Here is a 19475-nt window from a genome sequence, read left to right as displayed (position 1 = left end):
ATTTTAGAGTGGAGTTTGAAGGTCCTAGCTTGACTATACAAAATATAGGGAGAGCTATCCTACTCGCCCTCGCACCGGTGTCCTTGTCCAAACGGTTAGAGTTTTGATTCGTTTTATCTGTGTTATATTATAGAATGAATTTTCTTCAAACTTAAATTGTTATTCCTCGTCATCACCAAAAATTAATGATCTTGATATGACACAAGGAAAATAACTATTGCTCCAACATTTCATGAATCATCCCCCTTCTTAGTTAGAAGTTTAGGTAAATTTTGATGTACTTTCACTATATCTTTGTTGTTATTTAATGGGTTCGTCTTTCAAACTTAAAAAATAATTCTCCTCATCAGGTAACACATGGTTTGTAACCCTGTTTTTTTTTTGTGATAAAAAACCATTGGGTGAAGGGTATGTTAAACTAAAAAAAACTTTTTAAACTCTGTTTGTCTAAAAAGTTAGTTTCCAATTTTTGATTTAGTTGGGATTTACTTATTGACACCAAACTTGGTATAAAACAAGCATATTTGAAGAATTAGATTTGGTCGATATATGTGATCACTGTTACTAAAAACAGAAAAATGGCTTCCACTCAGTATCTTGAGTTTAGGTACTCCTGTTGTCAGCAGACTTGGTTTGTTGATAGCTTTAAGAGTTAAAGGCCACTGTTACCAAAAAGTAAAAAAAAAAATGGTTTCCGCTCAATAACTCTAGTTTGGAATGATATAACTTAATTTGAAATCTGCAGTTTGCGGCACAGTGGTCTAGAACTTTGGGCTAAAGTGATCTTTATGCCGTGGAATAGATGGATTGAGGTTCAAATCCCACTAAAGGCCTAACTTTTCTTGTGATAAAAAGTTATTTTAATATCACTGTGCCATCCTCTATATTGCAAAAAACTAAAGGGCATAAGACCCATAACTGCAGTAATATTCAAAGAGAAAGATCCTTCCATTAAGGTCATCTGCACATCATTCTTGTTCAATTGTGAAAGTTTGAAGCATACAAGCTATTAGTGTGGGAGGAGTTGGACGCAAGATTCCGGGACGTACAGATGTACGGACAGCAGCAACACTATATGTCCCCCACATAGATGTGTGGGGGCATTAAAATATCTATTTTTATCAGCTGTGACCTTGACTAATCAGTGATACTGCCCAAATTGAATGATGGACCAGTCCATTTTAGAAATTTAGCAGGATAAAGGTTAAGCTATTGTCATCTATTGTCTTCCAAATTTGAGTCATTAAACTCTCTGTTTATAGCTCAATCTTCCATCCAATTTATCAAGCAATGAAATAGTCAAGAACACTGTCTTCTGAGATGGTTCTTTTTACAATGTATGGTTTAATGCTGCTTTGGTGTTTTTCTTATACAATTTTAAACTTAACATCTTTTGATTTAGTATTAAGAACAATAGTGATGAGCTTCATATAGATTCTATTCCACAATTGCTTTACAAATTGTAAGTAGAAGTTGATAGGTATTTGCAGGTGTCATTTTGATATATGAGCCGCGCCATGAGGAAACCAGCATAGTGCGTTTGCGACCAGCATCTGCGCAGTCTGGTCAGGTTCCATGCTGTTCGCTTTCAAAGTCTATTGCAATTAGAGAAACTGTTAGCAAACAGCATCCATGCTGGTTGCAAATGCACTATGTTGGTTTTCTCATGGCGCGGCTCATATATGAAATTTGAGTACCAGTGCAGGATATCTAGCAGTTAAGTGCAATTGAGTACATAATGAAATACAAATGACAGATTTTAAATGTAGGAGTTTTACAAGTTCATTAAATGAAAAACGAATACATTGGAATAATTTCAGTCCAAATGACCTCCAGTGATGACACTACAAAACAGCTATTACATTACATTCTGAACAGGTTTCATGAAGATAGTGTCATAAATTTTAATTGTGTTTTTTCTAGATCTTGCCAAAGAGTGTGCTTCCTCAACCACAGACAGATTGTTGAAGTCCCTCAGCCTGGATAAAGAACCTCGGTCAGCCAGAATTCACAGAATGCATCTCCTCAGAATGAAACTCATCAACTTTGTTAACAGTCTACACAACTATATCATGACTAGGGTAGGCATACACCTTTTAAGATAACTGGTAGTCAATTCTGATAGTAAACTTTTATTGTTAGCTCACCTGAACTTTATTCCTGTTTAGGGGCCGCAAGAGCTAAAAATAGGAATACTGTTAAACAACTTCTTCTCATGAACCACATAATGCATTTTCATCAAACTTGGTCAGTAGCATTATTGTAAGGCCCTCTCATCGTTTTTAGCTCACCAGAGCACAAAGTGCTCAAGGTGAGCTTTTGTGATCGCCCTGTGTCCGTCATCAGTCGTTCATCGTCCGTCGTCACCAATTTGACTTTTACCACTCTAGAGGTCACAATTTTGGCCCAAACTTAATGAAACTTGGTCAGAATGTTTCCCTCAATAAAATCTTGGACGAGTTCTATATTGGGTCATCTGTGGTCAAAAACTAGGTCACCCGGTCAGATCAAAGGAAAAGCTTGTTAACACTCTAGAGGCCACATTTATGACCCTATCTTCGTGAAACTTGGTCTGAATGTTTATCTTGATGACCTCTAGGCCACGTTCGAAACTGGGTCATGTTGGGTCAAAAACTAGGTCACTTGGTCATATCAAAGGAAAAGCTTGTAACACTCTAGAGGCCACATTTATGACCCTATCTTCATGAAACCTGTTCAGAATGTTTATCTTGATGATTCCTAGGCCAAGTGTGAATCTGGGTCATGTCAGGTCAAAAACTAGGTCATTAGGCCAGATCAAAGGAAAATCTTGTTAAGGAGGTAGGTTACCTTCATATTTGTATGTGCGCATGTCCAACCGGAAGCTAACGTGACGATTTACGACGACGTTTACGAAAAATTAAATGTGTTTGTATATTAATTCTCCTGAAAACAAATCATGAACCTGCCTCCGATCTGATACTTTATGGTTTAATAATGCAGAAATAATGAATCAATTGCCGCAGAAACGCTTCAAAACAATGTTGCCTTTAAATGACGTCATTGACGTCATGACGTTACGTGTCAGTTATCGCGCAAAATTAATAGCTTTTATCTTGAAAGTACGTAATTCTGTGCATTTTCTTTATTTTAACTATCTTCAAATAACAAATATTTGCTGAAATATTTGTTATGAATCTTTTGCTCTGAATAATCATCAATATTTTGCTTCTTTTATGTAATTATATTGAAACGTTGTGCGGATTGTAAGAAAATGGATGATGGTAACCAATGTTATTTGGAATATAGTTGGATGAAAGGCTACTTGTAACGGCCATCTTCAAATAAAAAATCTAGCAGTTTGATTTGTAATACCTATTTTTCAGGTTCGGTTGATAATTTGTTACTTATATACTAAAAATAAGATCTAAAACTGTTCAAATTTCAGTAGAAAAATGTGGTTCCTTAAATTTAATTGATGTTACCATGGAAACGAAGCCCGTGACCTATGTATCTAAATGTAAAATTCAAAAGCTTTGACACTGGTCTATTTAAGAAACACAACTTCGGCTTTTTATTTTCATTTCAACAATACCCATTAGAATAATATCAGCATGCTGAACGAATTTTCCATGAAAAATGCCAGGCGAGGGGTACTGCCGTATGTATTCTAAGCTGTGAAATTTGTTTGAATCAATGCAAATAACAAGAAAATATAACTTACGTTAGAAATAATATGTTTTAAAGCTGCATTAACTAGAAAGATAATCTTATTCAATATTTTTTCTATAAAAAATTACGACAAAAAGCAAGATATAAACTATTTAATTTAAACATCTCTGTTGCCATGATTACTGTAAACTTTAAGAAAAATAGGGTACCATGTAAAGTCCAGGGTATTTTGCTTATAATATTTCCCAAATATTCCATGTTAGTCATTAACAGAATGCCACTTAAGCCGTCGAAAACCCCTATTTTTATACATAGTTGTTTAAAATTGAGAGAAAATGCGTTACTATGGAAACACGAGCCCCGCGACATATGCATTTAAAGCTTATATTAGAAAGCTAACGTGCATACTAGTAAAATTATAAATTATGCAGACTTTTACGGATATCAATGAAACTAAAATACACTGAAAAGTGTTAAATATCCGTATTTTCCTTCTTCTTTTAATATGAAATACCTTCAGAGGGTCATGTTCTTCAAACCTAGATAAAAATTGAATTTGAAGGGACAGAGACAAACGAAATTGAGATTGTAGCAGGTAAAACTTCATATTACATGGAATACAAACAAATGCAGCGGTTAAACTAACTTGAATTTACCCTTGTAACAAGGTAACCTACCTCCTTAACACTCTAGATACCACATTTTAAGTTTGAAACTCATGGGAATTAGTCAGAATGTTTGTCTTGATGACCTCTAGGTCAAGTTCGAATCTGGGTCATGTGGGGTCAAAAACTAGGTCACCCAGTCAAATTAAAGGAAAAGCTTGTTAACACTCTAGAGGCCACATTTATGACCCTATTATCATGAAATTTATTCAGAATGTTTATCTTGGTGACCTCTAGGCCAAGTTCGAATCTTGTTCATGTGGGGTCAAAAACTAGGGCACTAGGTTAGATCAAAGGAAAATCTTGTTAACACTCTAGGGGCAACATTTTTGATTCAATCTTCATAAAACTTGGTCAGAATGTTTGGTATCATTAAGTCTTGTATGATTTCGACTCTGGGTCATGTAGGGTCAAAAACTAAGTCACTTAGTAAAATCAAAGAAAAAGCTTGTTTATACTCCAGAGGCCACTTTTTTGCTCCAATCTTCACGAAACTTTGTCAGAATGTTTGTTTTCATGAAATCATGGACAAGTTTTAATCTGGGTCATTCGGTTTCAAAAACTAGGTCACTAGGTCAAATGAAAGAAAATGCTTGTTTACACTCCGGCCACATTTTTGGTCCAATCTTAATGAAAATTGGTCAGAATGTCTCCATGAAATTTCAAACAGGTTGAAAATTAGGTCCAGTTGGGTAAAAAATTGGGTTACAAGGCCAAATCAAAGAAAAAAACACTAGAGCCACATTTTTGCTGCAATCTTCATGAAACTTGGTCAGAATGTTTATCTCCTTGAAACCTCAGACGAGTTTGAAACTGGGTCATGTGGTTTCAAAAACTGGGTCACTAGGTCAAACATGTTTGTTATGGTGTGTTACTCTGGTGAGCGACCTAGGGCCATCATGGCCCTCTTGTTTACAAATTGGGGTAATTGGCCCCTATTAGGGGCCACTAGAAGGAAAAATAGAAATACATCTAAACAACTTCTTCTCATGAAACGATGGATGGATCTTCATCAAACTTGGTCTTTGGGATCATTATAAGGTCCTGCCCAAAATTTGATCAAATGAAGATGCTTGGCCCTTTTTAGGGGCCACTTGAGTTAAAAATAGAAATGCCTTGAATTTTTTTTTTTTCTCATGAACTGCTTGATGGATCTTCATCAAATTTGATTTATAGAGAATTGGGGGTACTTGGCTCCTTTTAGGGCCTGCTAGAACTTAAAATAGAAATACCTTTAAATGACTTCTTCTCATGAAAAAATTGATGGTTCTTCATCATACTTTGTGCGAAGCGTATTGTAAGGTTCTCAAAAGGGGACACTTGGGTCTGTTGTAAGATCCACTAGATCTAAAAATAGAAATACCTTTAAATGACTTCTTTTCATGAACCACTTGATGAATCTTTATCAATCTTCTTTTGTTGCATCACTGTAAGGTCCTCTCCCAAATTTTTTCAGGTTGGGTAGTTTTAGCCGTTTTAGGGGCAACTAGGGTTAAGAATGGAAAAAAAGCCTTGACTGCTGGTAGTAAGCCTGATCACTGCTAGTTAGCCTGACCACTAGTAGATAGCCTGACTGCTGGTAGTTAACCCTGATCACAAGTAGTACTGCTTAAATTGACTACTAGCAGTTAAACTGATCACAGGTTTCTTTTAACTGATCATTAACTGACCACTGTTTGTTCAATTGACAACTAATCATTTAACTGACTACCAGCAGGGTTTTAGGCTGGCTTGGGGTGTTGAGTTCTTCATGTGAGGAAGCCATCCAGCTGGTTTACAGGTTGGTGCTTCTACCCAGGTGCCGCCCATGGTGAAATAATGCACTGAGGGCCATTTTGGGTCTTCCTCCCCCATGAAAAGCTGCAAAGTCGCCACATGACCTATGATTGTATGGGTGTGACGTTTAACCCAACAAAACAAAGTTAACTGACTACCACATGTTAATACTACCGTTAGTAGTTACACTTCCACAGTAGTTGTAAAACTGTCAGTGAATGACTGTGGCATCATGTATCTAGTGTTACAAGTAACTTAGAACTAAACTAAACAGCCTTGACAAGTGTTTTTTTTTAAGCTGACTACAAGATGGGATATTTGGTTGATTTAGTTAAGTGTCCAATACAGGAACACCGGTTGGGTTAAATGCCTGCTGTTACATTACTGAAATACTGTTAACAAATGACGCTTATCCCAAAACAAATGTGTATCGAAAATATGTAAGCTTGACTATTCAGAGAATATGTAGAGATTGCAATCACCTATTTGCCAGTGTTCTCGTCAGTGTCAGTATTTTCTTGCATCTCAGGAATCACTATAGAAAATAGATTGAAACATGCTTGTTAACCCGCCCACTTAGCTCAGTAGGTAGAGCGTCGGTCTACGGATCGCGAGGTCGCGAGTTCGATCCTCGGGCGGGGCGTGTGTTCTCCGTGACTATTTGATAAACAACATTGTGTCTGAAGTCATTAGTCCTCCACCTCTGATTCATGTGGGGAAGTTGGCAGTTACTTGCGGAGAACAGGTTTGTACTGGTACAGAATCCAGGAACACTGGTTAGGTTAACTGCCCGCCATTACATAACTGAAATACTGTTGAAAAACGGCGTTAAACCCAAAACAAACAAACAAACTCACATGCTTGTTCATTATTACCATCTGACATGCAGTGTGCAGGTCGTCATGTCAGTGCAGTAACTCAATAAGTGTATATATATTATATAAGCACTTATTGAGTTATTGCGCTGACATGACGAGGTGCCATAACTCAATTTGAAAAAGTCCTGCATCTTATTTTTGTTTAGTTTTTGCATTTAAGTTTGTATCTCAGCACTCACTGATGAGAAAAAATTGAAACTTCACACAGTTGCCTACTGTGTTGATCTTACCTGCACTGTACAGGTTTCAAAACTCGGCCTAGCTTTCTTGTAAAGTTATATCCCTTTTTCAACTGAAGTATTCATGTGTGTAATTGTTTTGATAACAAGGCTTTCGAATAGTCAAGCGTTTCTGTCCTCCAACATTGTATTCATATTTTAACAGATTCTGCATAGTATTGGACTGGAGTTTACACATGATTTGAAGGAAGCCAAAGATTTGGATCAGATTATTGAAATTCATGCAGGATATATTCGTAAAATCCATGAGCGTTGTCTACTACACAAGAAAAATACCTTCCTGAAAGAGGCTGTGCTGAAGGTGCTTAACCTATCTCTTAGATTTCAAAAAGAGTGGGATTGTGGGATAGATAATATCAGGTAAGTACTATAGAAACAACCTGCAAATTACAAGTCCTGTCTTCTTACATATCTATGTTTAAAGCTTCGGATAAAACTTGTTGTCTCCTCTCGTCTGGAATGCATTATTGCGTTGAATCTAGTATAGAAATTGTACTTCCAGTGTGACAAACGTGTAGAGGATTATTAGCTATTTTGCAGTGTCGGTAAAATGAAATGGTTCTAAAAAGACAGATGTTATATGTTTCTGAAAATTCTTTTAACTAGACTGATTTTGCACTTTCTTATCCTTATCTTATACTGGACATCGCTTTTTTGAATAGATATATAGGGAATATTACATCACCATGCTTTTCTGATTTGTTGTTCACCTAGATGATTACACAGAGATGTATTTCCTTAAGCCTAATGGGAAGAGGGGTATACAATATTCACTGAGTTAACTTTGCAATACTACCTATTTGAACTGCACAGTTTTATTATTTATCCTTTATTATTGGTCCTTTCTTTAAAATGTACACAGACAAAAGCTTTCAATTAAATATACAACTGCAAAAATATATTTATTAGTAAGTAGTTCCTCAGTACACATTGTTACAGATGTCATATAAATATTTTGACTTTCTACTTGCTTCTGCTCGCAAGGGACTCAAACAATATATGGTCAGATTTTCACATGGAATCGTAAAATATTTTTACACAGTAAAGTCATAATAATATATAAATGCATATAATTATTCATCAGCAATAGTTTGAGTGATATCATATAATTACTTAAGAATATTTTATTTCAGTATGAAGCAGATTGAAGATACAGAGATGGAGTTTTCACGGTGTATACAATTTCTCAGATCATTCCTTAACTCTGTCATACAAAGGGGATCATTTCCACATTGTTAGTATTAAGTATTAGCTGTTTTCTTTTTGTTTAGTGTTTTAACTGTGCAGGGATCTAATACAGTAGTTCAGGACTGTTTATTATACCCCTAGATACAAAGTATGTGGTGGTTATATTATATAGGAGTCTTGCATGTCCATCTGTTATGTCTGGTCCATATCTTCCTAACAGCTGGGAAGATTTTCATAAAACTAGCATCAATTGTAAACCTCATCAAAACAATATGCAGAGCACACAACCCAGGTCACTAGGTCCAAGGTTAAGGTCATACTTGGAGGGCAAATGTCAAATAGCTTAATTTCATGTTTGTTTCGTATTCTTTAAACCACTTGGACGATTTTCTTGGAACTTACATCAGTTGTTTACTTCACCAAGACTAAGTGCTGAGCACACAAGCCAGGTCATTAGATCCAAGGTCAAGGTCACTTGCAGGTGAAAGGTCAAATAGCTTAATTTCGTATCCGCTCCATATCTTATAAACTGCTGGGAAGATTTTCAAAGAACTGTTCATTTCTTTAGGTCCATGGTCAGAGTCACATTTGAAGTTTTTGTCCCCTACTTATCATCAAAACAATTGGAATGTGTTTCTTAAAACAAGCATAAATTGTTTACCTCACCAAGACAACATGCAGAGCATATGACCTGGGTCACTTAGTTCAAGGTGAAGGTCACACATAGAGGTCAAAGATCAAATAGCTTAATTTTTAGCTCACCTGAGCCAAAGGCTTGTGGTGAGCTTTTGTGACTGCTCAATGTCCGTCGTGCGTCGTCCGTCCGTCAACATTTTCTAAAAAAATCTTCTTCTTGAAAACCACTGGACAGAATTACATCAAACTTCACAGGAATGATCCTTGGGTGGTCCCGTTTCAAAATTGTTCAAAGAATTGAATTCAATGCAGAACTCTGGTTGCCATGGCAACCGAAAGGAAAAACTTTAAAAATCTTCTTGTCCAAAACCGCAATGCAGTGTCTTGATATTTGGCATGTGACATCATCTAATGGTCCTCTGTGAAGATTGTTCAAATTGTGCCCCTAGGGTGAAAAGAGGCCCCGCCCCAGGGGGTCCCAAGTTTTACATAGACTTATATAGGAAATAACTTTAAAAATCTTCTTGTCTAAAACCAGGCCTTTGATATTTGGTATGTAGCATTGCCTTGAGGTCTTCTACCAAAATTGTTCAAATTATAACCCTGGGGTGAAAAGAGGCCCTTCCCCGGGGTGGTCTCAAGTTTTACATAGACATATAGGAAAAAACTTTAAAAATCTTCTTGCCTGAAACTGCAAGGCCAAGGCTTTTGATATTTGGTATGTAGCATTGCCTTGTTGTCCTCTACCAAAATTGTTCAAGTTATGCCCCTGGGGTGAAAAGAGGCTCTGCCCTGGGGGTCCCAAATTTAACATAGACTTATATAGGGAAAAAAATGTTCTTGTCTGAAAGTTCAAGGCCTAGGCCTTTGATATTTGGTATGTAGCATTGCCTAGTGGATGTATAACAAGATTGTTCAAATTATTCCCCTGGGGTGAAAAGAGGCCCCACCCTGGGGGTCACTTGCTGTATTAGTTATATAGGAATAAAAACTTCAAAAATTATCAGATCATATTTCCTAGACTGTTTAATTATAATTACCTGATGACCCCAAGTGATTAGGGGTCACCTGATTGTGACCTTGACCTACTGACCTACTTTTTTGTTTTTTAGCTCGACTATACGTAGTATAAGGAGAGCTATCCTACTTGACCCGGTGTCGGCGTCTTTCTGCGTCCCCACCTTGGTTAAAGTTTTTTTACACTTTCGCTTTTTTCAACTTATCTCTGTAATTACTTGATGGATTTGATTCAAACTTGAAATAGTTATTCCTCATCATCACCCACATCATCTGGCATAAGGGCCATAACTCTGGCACCAATATTTCATGATTTATCTCTCCTTTCCACTTAGTTTTTAAGGTTAAAGTTTTGATGCACTTTCACTCTATCTCTGTTATTACTGAATGGATTTGATTCAACTTAAAATAATTGTTCAACATCATCACCCACATCATATGACACAAGATGCATAACTCTGGCACACAGGGGTTTTTTTTAGGACTTGAGGAAGGGGCCCCAGCCTGTCATTGGGGGAAGAAAATAATAGCACGCGACGAGCAATTTTGGGGGATTTTTTTCACTCGGGGAGGGGGCGGGAGGAATTTACAATTATGCATAATAAACACTTTAAACTATATTTACAAAGTGTGTCTTAATATGAGACATATACTTACGTCTTTTGCCGATGAAAAAAGAAGTTTTTTTTTAACAATCCCGTTTACCTCCGAAAATGACTCTGATATTTTAGTTTTTTTACGCTTGGTATCGGAACCGATGATGTTGTAAAACAGTATCGTAAAGCGTCAATATGAACTAACAGAGTAATCTCCCTTGCTTTGTTTACGATTTCGGAGGGGGGAATTTTGGACGTAGGGGAATTTCGGACTGCAGTAGGGGAAATCCTTGGCTGTGGGGGAAATCCTCGGCTGGGGGACAAGGCCGATATTCGGCTGCTGCTATAGAATAAAAAAAAAACCTGGCACAAATTTTTCATGAATTATTCCCCTTTTTACTTAGAATTTCAGGTTAAAGTTTTGATGCACTTTCACTCTATCTCTGTTTTTACTGAATGGATTTGATTCAAACTAAAATAGTTGTTCAGCATCATCACCAATGCTATATGACACAAGGTGCATAACTATGGCACCAATTTTTCATGAATTATTCCCCCTTTTTACTTAGAATTTCAGGTTAAAGTTTTGATGCACTTTCGTTCTTTCACTGTTATTACTGAATGGATTTGATTCAGACTTAAAATAGTTGTTCATCATCATCACCCACATCATTTGACACAAGGTGCATAACTCTGGCACCAATTTTTCATGAATTATTCCCCCTTTTTACTTAGAATTTCAGGTTAAAGTTTTGATGCACTTTCACTCTGTCACTGTTATTACTGAATGGATTTGATTCAAACTTAAAATAGTTGTTCAACATCATCACCCACACCATTTAACACAAGGTGCATAACTCTGGCACCAATTTTTCATGAATTATGCCCCCTTTTACTTAGAATTAAAAGTGAATTTTGATGCATTTTCACTATCTCTCAGTTATTATGAAATGCATTTGATTCAAACTTGAAGTAGTTGTTCCACATTATCACCTACATCATATGACACAAGATGCATAACTCTTGCACCAATATTTTATTAATTATGCCCCCTTTTTGCTTAGGCTATACTTAAAATGTTTTGATACACTTTATCTGTACCTCTCTTATTACTTAATATTTTTGACACAGACGCAGGCAATTGTCCAATATCTTCATTCACCATTGGAGTTAATAAACACTCCAGTGACAGCTCCAGTTTCCTCAGATGTGCCCAGTTTCACTATCGAGCATCGAAATAGTCGAGCATGCTGTCTCCTGTGACAGCTCTTGTTAAGATACAGCCTTGAAATTTGGATGACATGTACAGTTTTGCACACCAATCTTGAAACTGACTTTCAGTGACCATAAATATGACCTACTGACCTACTTTGTAATATTTTAGCATCAGTTTGCCATTTTAAACATGTGGCTCATATTACTCAGGTGAGTGATTTAGGGTCATCATGACCCTCTTGTTTGTCCTTGCCATATCTTCTTTATCACTGGAAAGATTATCATAAAATTAGCGTTGAGTTATTAACCTGATCCAGGTGGCATACAGAGTACACAATCCAAGCCATGAGGTCCCAGGTCAAAGCAAAGATTAAGTAGCTCAAATTTGTGTCTGCTCCATATCTTTTCAACTACTGGAAGAATTTTTACAAAGCATTAATTGTTAACCTCATCAAGACATCTTGCAGAGTGTACAACCTAGGTCAATAGGTCAAAGGTCAGTGTCACATGTAAAGGTCAAAGGTCATGATCACATTTTACTTACCTTGTGCCAAAGCGGTCTGTGGGGTTATTAATCGCCTTTAGTGACAGCTCTTGGTTTGATCATGTGTCAATGCCTCCAGAATCCAAATTTAACTGAAAGCTTTTATTATTTTGCTTAATGTCACATGCTGTATTTTTCTTAAAAGCTACCTTTAGTTTTATGATTGGAGATTACAGTTGGAAAATATAAAGCAGAATGTTAAATTTAACGTACATTTTTTTCAACCCCCGCCCCCGCCAACCCACCTTCAAAGAAGAGGGGGTATATTGTTCATTCACTGTCAGTTGGTCAGTAACTGGAGTACTCTTTGACCTAAAATCATCAAAGTTGCTGTGAATAGTAGAAGACTATTGGTTTTGGGTTCAGTAGATTTAACGACCATGAAACTGAAACATTTTAGGTCACATTGTCCTCGAGAATTAAAATGATCTCTGATAAATTATTGTATTATGCCTGGTTCTGTTGCTGCCAAACTTCCAAATGATGTTTGCCGATAGCCAGTAAATGACTCCTGGTCTGAGGCTTATCTATCAAAGGTTGTTGTCATTGTAACCTTGAATTGAATTGATTGCAAGTCAATATCTGATGCATTCACAGGCCTACAGCCTCCAAATTTCATGATTGCCTGTGGTCAATAGCTGACTTAGTGAGGAGTTTTTGTACTCCCCTTCCCCCCCCCCCTCCCCTCCCCTCCCGACAACAAAGTTGTAAGGGGGGGTATACTGGTTTCAGGTTGTCTGTCTGTCTGTCCGTAGACGCAATCTTGTGCGCACCATCTCTCCTTATCCCCTTGACAGAATTTAATGAAACTTCACACAAGTGATCAGTACCAACAGTAGTTGTGCATGGGGCATGTTAGGTTCTTTTAGAAAAAAAATTTGCAGAGTTATGGGACTTTGTTTTTTTGTTACTATACTATATACATAGACACAATCTTGTGCGCACCATCTATTCTCATCCCCTTGACACAATTTAATGAAACTTCACGCAAGTGATCAGTACCAACAGTAGTTGTGCATGGGCATGTTAGGTTCTTTTAGAAAAAAAATTTGCAGAGTTATGGGACTTTGTTTTTTTGCTACTATACTATATACATAGACACAATCTTGTGCGCACCATCTCTCCTCATCCCCTTAACACAATTTAATGAAACTTCACACAAGTGATCAGTAACAACAGTACCCCCCAACAACAAAGTTGTAAGGGGGGGTTTACTGGTTTCAGGTTGTCTGTCTGTCCGTAGACGCAATCTTGTGCGCACCATCTCTCCTTATCCCCTTGACAGAATTTAATGAAACTTCACACAAGTGATCAGTACCAACAGTAGTTTTGCATGAGGCATGTTAGGTTCTTTTAGAAAAAACATTTGTAGATTTATGGGACTTTGTTTTTTTGTTACTATACTATATACATAGACACAATCTTGTGCGCACCATCTCTCCTCATCCCCTTGACACAATTTAATGAAACTTCACACAAGTGATCAGTACCAACAGTAGTTGTGCATGGGGATGTTAGGTTCTTTCAGGAAAAAAATTTGCAGAGTTATGGGACTAAGTTTTTGTGTTACTATACTATATACATAGACACAATCTTGTGCGCACCATCTCTCCTCATCCCCTTGACACAATTTAATGAAACTTCACACAAGTGATCAGTAACAACAGTAGTTGTGCATGGGGCATGTTAGGTTCTTTCAGAAAAAAAATTTGCAGAGTTATTGGACTTTGTTTTTTTGTTACTATACTATATACATAGACACAATCTTGTGCGCACCATCTCTCCTCATCCCCTTCACACAATTTAATGAAACTTCACACAAGTGATCAGTAACAACAGTAGTTGTGCATGGGGCATGTTAGGTTCTTTCAGCGACAAAAATTGCACAGTTATGGGACTTTGTTTCTTGTTAACATACTACGTACATACAGTCTGCATATGCAATCTTGTGCATGCCTAATCTACCAAACCCTTGCACACAATTTAATGAAACTTCACACAAGTGATCAGTACCAACCCTAGTTGTGCATGGTGCATGTTACATTCTTTTAGATAAATATTCTGCATAGTTATGGGACTTTGTTTTTTGTTACTATACTGTATACATACAGTCCACATAATTATGCAATCTTGTGCGTGTCAAATTGCAATGTACTGTGTCAGTGCATGCGGGGGGTGGGGGGGTGGGGGGGGCATACATTCATCACCTTTAGTGATAGCTCTAGTTGGCAAATGTAAAGGTAACACTGACCTCAAGGCTAAAACAATAAAACAATTTCTGTTCTTTGGGCCCCTGAGGCCGAGTCGGTAAGCCTGAGGCTGAGTTGGTAAGGTCACAGACTTTAAACCACCCCTCACTGTAGTGGATACGAAACCTCGCTCGGAGTGTCTTTTTCCATCATCAAGAGCTGTGAAGCTGCCATATGGCTTATATTTGTGTTGGTGTGACCTTGAACCCAAGAAAAAACAATTGTGTTCAGTAGCTAAAGATTACTTACCCAGTTTCCTCTCACAGTCCATTATAATGTGTTGTACAAATAACCTTTGTTGATTTTTGAAACTGTATCTCCTTAATTATTGATGTTATATATAATCCAACAAAGTTCTTTACATTTGTTGGAAACAAAACAATTAGTCATTTACAGATATAAATTTTAATAGAATGTATAGAAGTATACCTCTTTAAATTTCAGTGGAATCATTAGCATTTGGTTTGGAGAACTTGATTCCAAGGTAACAAGACATCTGGGTCATGTTTGTGGAGCATGTGCTCAATGCGGAGTGGTATACAGAGGACAGAGGAGCCGGACATGCAGAGTACTGGAGTAAATAACTTGTATTGAGCTGTAGTAGAATGGACTCGAGTATGGGACCCTGCAGTGTAGAGAAAACCTGTTTCCATGCCACTGTCAACAGAGAATGAAAGTTTATTCAGAGATTAAAAGACATATCCAGGAGTTTCCAGAGTGCATCTTTTCACCCATGCACTTTTGTGTTGCAAAGGGCTACAAAATAAATGTGGTTAAATTTAGCAGAATACAATGAACTGATAACTTTGTCAGGAACTATATACATATATAGACATAATAAACAATGTGACTGTTATTGTGGCAGATACGAGTTGCTTAGTAACGAGCAGTGTGAACTTTAGTTTTTCCCCATTTGCTAATTTATATTGATCTATATTTATAAGAAAAACTGTACAATTCACACTAGCATTATTTCATTTTTGAAAACATTTATAATTTGCCTGGAATATCTGATATTCCTGATTTCATGCCTTGCTTCTAAGATTAAAATTTAGCAAATGATTATAAATTAACATGTTACAAGGATCTTTAAAGATTATTACCGGTACTTGGCATCTCTATTGTACCGTACATGTATATTACATACTGTAATAATATGACTTTGATAACATATATTTTGGCCTTTTTTTTAGCTTACCAGAGCAGAAAGTGCTTGGGGTGAGCTATTTTGATCACTCACCCAATGTCCTATGTTCTGAGTCAGGGGCAATAAAAAATGTCAATATAGAAACAACCTGCTGGAGTTATCTCCACTGTTAATGAAGAAAAATTATATATGAGAAATATGACAGAACAAACATAGGGATGGGAGCTATATGTACCTATATGAATATGATCGAAATTTTAAGAATCTTTTTGTCAGAAACAGCCTTGAGTGAACCTTGGATGACTCTTTACCAAATTTGTTAAAATTATTCTTATTTGTCGAAAAAAACTTGGCTGCCTGAGGGCGTGGTCATTGCTCCCTATAATTATATATTTGTAATGGAAACTTCAAAATTCTTCTTGTCAGAAACTGCTTGCCTGTTTTTGAAATAATTTTACACAAATCTTCCTTGGGTGACTTTTACTAAAATTGATCAAATCATTCTCATTTGTCAAAAAAGCATTGCTGTCAGACCTAAATATAAAAACACTCCAAACTATATCTCCTAAACTATTAGTCTTAAAGTCTTATTTTGAAACAATTTCACAGACATGTTTCTTTGGTGGCCATCTACTAAAATCGCCTAAAACCTACCTGCCTATGGGCAAGTCTGTTTTCCCCAATATAGCTCTTCTTCACTGAATTTGCAGGCCAGTTTTCAAAGTCAATTGGCAGAAATGTTTCTTGTTGTACCAGTGTGAGCTGAAAATCGTGGGTAAGCAATATAGGGCCATCATGGCCCTCTTGTTTACTTAATTTGCCAACTGGTGTTTTAAAAATAGATTAAATGCAGAATTTAGCATGGTGATTGATACTTGTAACGTTCATTTGCATTTAATTTAAGAATAATTTATAGCAAAAGAGTGCTTTAACACTATTTATGCAAGATGGGCGGTTATATGTCGGGCTCAATAATTTCACGAGGACGCAGCCCGAGTGAAATTATTTGTACGACGTATTACCGCCCGAGTGTATAAATAGTGTTAAAACACGGTTTTGCTATAAATTATGTTGATTCTAATATGCCCTTAATCTAAAACAGTAGAAGAAATATAGTAGCGCTCTTTCTTGGTCGCAACAAAAACATTGACGTCACCGCACGTTAATGTGACGTCATTGTAGCGTAAGAGTGCTTTAATAGAGAAGAGAATACATATTAGAATACATATTAAAGAAGACACAAGCAAAATTATAGAAAGTTCTCAGTGCTACAACTTACACCTGTATATGTTGTTATGCCCCCCTTCGAAGAAGGAGGGGTATATTGTTTTGCAGATGTCGGTCGGTAGGTCTGTCGGTCGGAATGTAGACCAATCCGTTTCCGGATGATAACTCAAGAACGCTTGGGCCTAGGATCATGAAAGTTTATAGGGAGGTTGGTAATCACCAGCAGATGACCCCTATTGATTTTGAGGTCTGTATGTCAAAGGTCAAGGTCACAGTGACCCTGAATAGTAAAACGGTTTCCGGATGATAACTAAAGAACACTTGGGCCTAGGATCATGAAAGTTGATAGGGGGATTGGTATTGGCCAGCAGATGACCCCTATTGATTTTGAGGTCAGTATGTTAAAGGTCAAGGTCACAGTGACCCTGAACAGTAAAACGGTTTCCGGATGATAACTCAAGAACGCTTAGGCCTAGGATCACGAAAGTTAATAGGGAGGTTGATCATGACCAGCAGATGACCCCTATTGATTTTGAGGTCAGTACGTCAAAGGTCAAGGTCACAGTGACCAGGAACAGTAAAATGGTTTCCAGGCAATAACTCAAGAACGCTTGGGCCTAATGTTAGGAAAATTAATAGTTAGGTTGGCCATGACCAGCAGATGACCCCTATTGATTTTGAGGTCATTAGGTCAAAGGTCAAGGTCACATTGGCCAGGAACAGTTAAACGGTTTCTGATCTTCTTGTCCAAAACCACAGGGCCTAGGGCTTTGATATTTTGTATATGACATCGAGTGGTCCTGTACTAAGATTATTCAAATTATTCCCCTAGGGTCAAATATGGCTCCGCCCTGGGGGTCACATGGTTTACATAGACTTATATAGAGAAAAACTTTGAAAATCTTCTTGTCCAAACCACCAAGACTATGGCTTTGATATTTCGTTATGTAGCATCATTTAGTGGTTCTCTACCAGTTTGTTCAAATTATCCCTCTAGGGTCAAATATGGCCCCGCCCCAGGGGTCATATGGTTCATATAGACTTATATAGGGAAAAACTTAGAATCTTCATGTCAATAACTTACATCATTCAAATTTAGACCACATGTATAGTTTTGAGTGGCAAGATGAACCTTGACATGAGTTGACCTTGATCTTGACCTAGTGACCTGCTGCCACATTTCTGTAGCTACAGCCTTCAAATTTAGACCACATGCATAGGTTTGTGTACTGAAAACAACTTTGACCTTGTTATTGACCTAGTGACCTACTTTAACATTTTTGAAGGTACAGGCTTCAGATTTGGACCACATGCATAGTTTTTTGTTCCAAAATAAAATTTGACCTTGATTTTGACCTAGTGACCTACTTTCACATTTCTCAAGCTACAGCCTTCAAATTTGAACCACGTGCATAGTTTTGTGTACTGAAATGAACTTTGATCTTGAGATTGACCTAGTGACCTACTTTCACATTTCTGAAGGTACAGGCTTCAAATTTGGACCACTTGCGTAGTTTTGTGTTCCGAAATAAAATTTGACCTTGATTTTGACCTTGTGACCTACTTTCACATTTCTCAAGCTACAGCTTTCAAATTTGGACCGCATACACATTGTTTTGTACCAAAATGAAATTTGACCTTGATTTTGACCTTGAACAAGTCTTGAAATTTGGAACATTCAAAAATGGCTCAGTGGATGGCGCCAAGATCACTCTGTAATCTCTTGTTAGGTTAATAGGTTAAAGGTCAAGGTCAGATTAAACCAGAATGAACTTTTGTTTACAGTGAGCATATAATTACTGTTCCTTGTGCAATTACTGAATGCATCAAGGGGGGCATTTCGTGTTCGACGAGCTCTTGTTAAAGTTAAGATGGACATTGAAATCTACTGTTCTTTCATCACAGTGACTGTGTGTAAACTTGGTGAATTTACAAATAGAGGGGTATACTATATGTTCTATTAGTGAGAAATTCAGAACTCAGAATATATTTAATGACCCATGTTTTCTATGCATAGTGGCCAGATTTAAAATGCGCTGAAAAAGTTTAAAGTATCAGAAGTTATTGTTAAATAGAAAGTGTTGTGTTACTCTGCAATGTTAAAAATGTAGGTTAGGGGACTCTGGAATAAGTTGGTGGCTGTTTTTTTTTCTTTCATATTTGCTATGTGATTGATATATACTGTATTTAAATGTATTGACATGTTAAGTTTATGGTAAATAAAAAGTGAATGATAAATTTGTGATTACTGTTTGTTACCTACCTGACAGGAAGGATAAGTGGGATATGTCATGGTAAGTTTTATTATCTCCCTTTTTGTCAGGCTTAAGTAGCAAGTGGTCAAATAGTAAAAGCTAAAAGTTTGTCCACAGGACACTGGAGCCCATACTTCCTATTATTGTACTTGTTGACAATGCAAGTAAATTTTCGTACTACCTTGGGGTGGG

The 19475-nt window shown here is 37.0% G+C and overlaps 1 protein-coding gene across 3 annotated transcripts in view; it reads left to right on the top strand.

The window, feature by feature from the left end:
• LOC123531541 (gamma-tubulin complex component 5-like) overlaps positions 1–19271 on the top strand; it is a 65473-nt gene extending 46202 nt beyond the window's left edge. For all 3 annotated transcript variants that reach the window (XM_053517089.1, XM_053517088.1, XM_053517087.1), the window contains exons 19-22: positions 1924–2081; positions 7355–7569; positions 8343–8443; positions 15099–19271. In XM_053517089.1, the coding sequence (XP_053373064.1) occupies positions 1924–2081; positions 7355–7569; positions 8343–8443; positions 15099–15142 (518 nt within the window). In that variant the 3' untranslated portion in view covers positions 15143–19271. The remainder of the gene's footprint in view (positions 1–1923; positions 2082–7354; positions 7570–8342; positions 8444–15098) is intronic.
• Positions 19272–19475: the final 204 nt, after the last annotated feature.

This window comes from Mercenaria mercenaria, chromosome 11, assembly GCF_021730395.1.
Source record: "Mercenaria mercenaria strain notata chromosome 11, MADL_Memer_1, whole genome shotgun sequence".
Taxonomy (NCBI): domain Eukaryota; kingdom Metazoa; phylum Mollusca; class Bivalvia; order Venerida; family Veneridae; genus Mercenaria; species Mercenaria mercenaria.
Note: the sequence above shows the minus strand (reverse complement) of the source record. Positions and strands in the feature narration are given on the sequence as shown.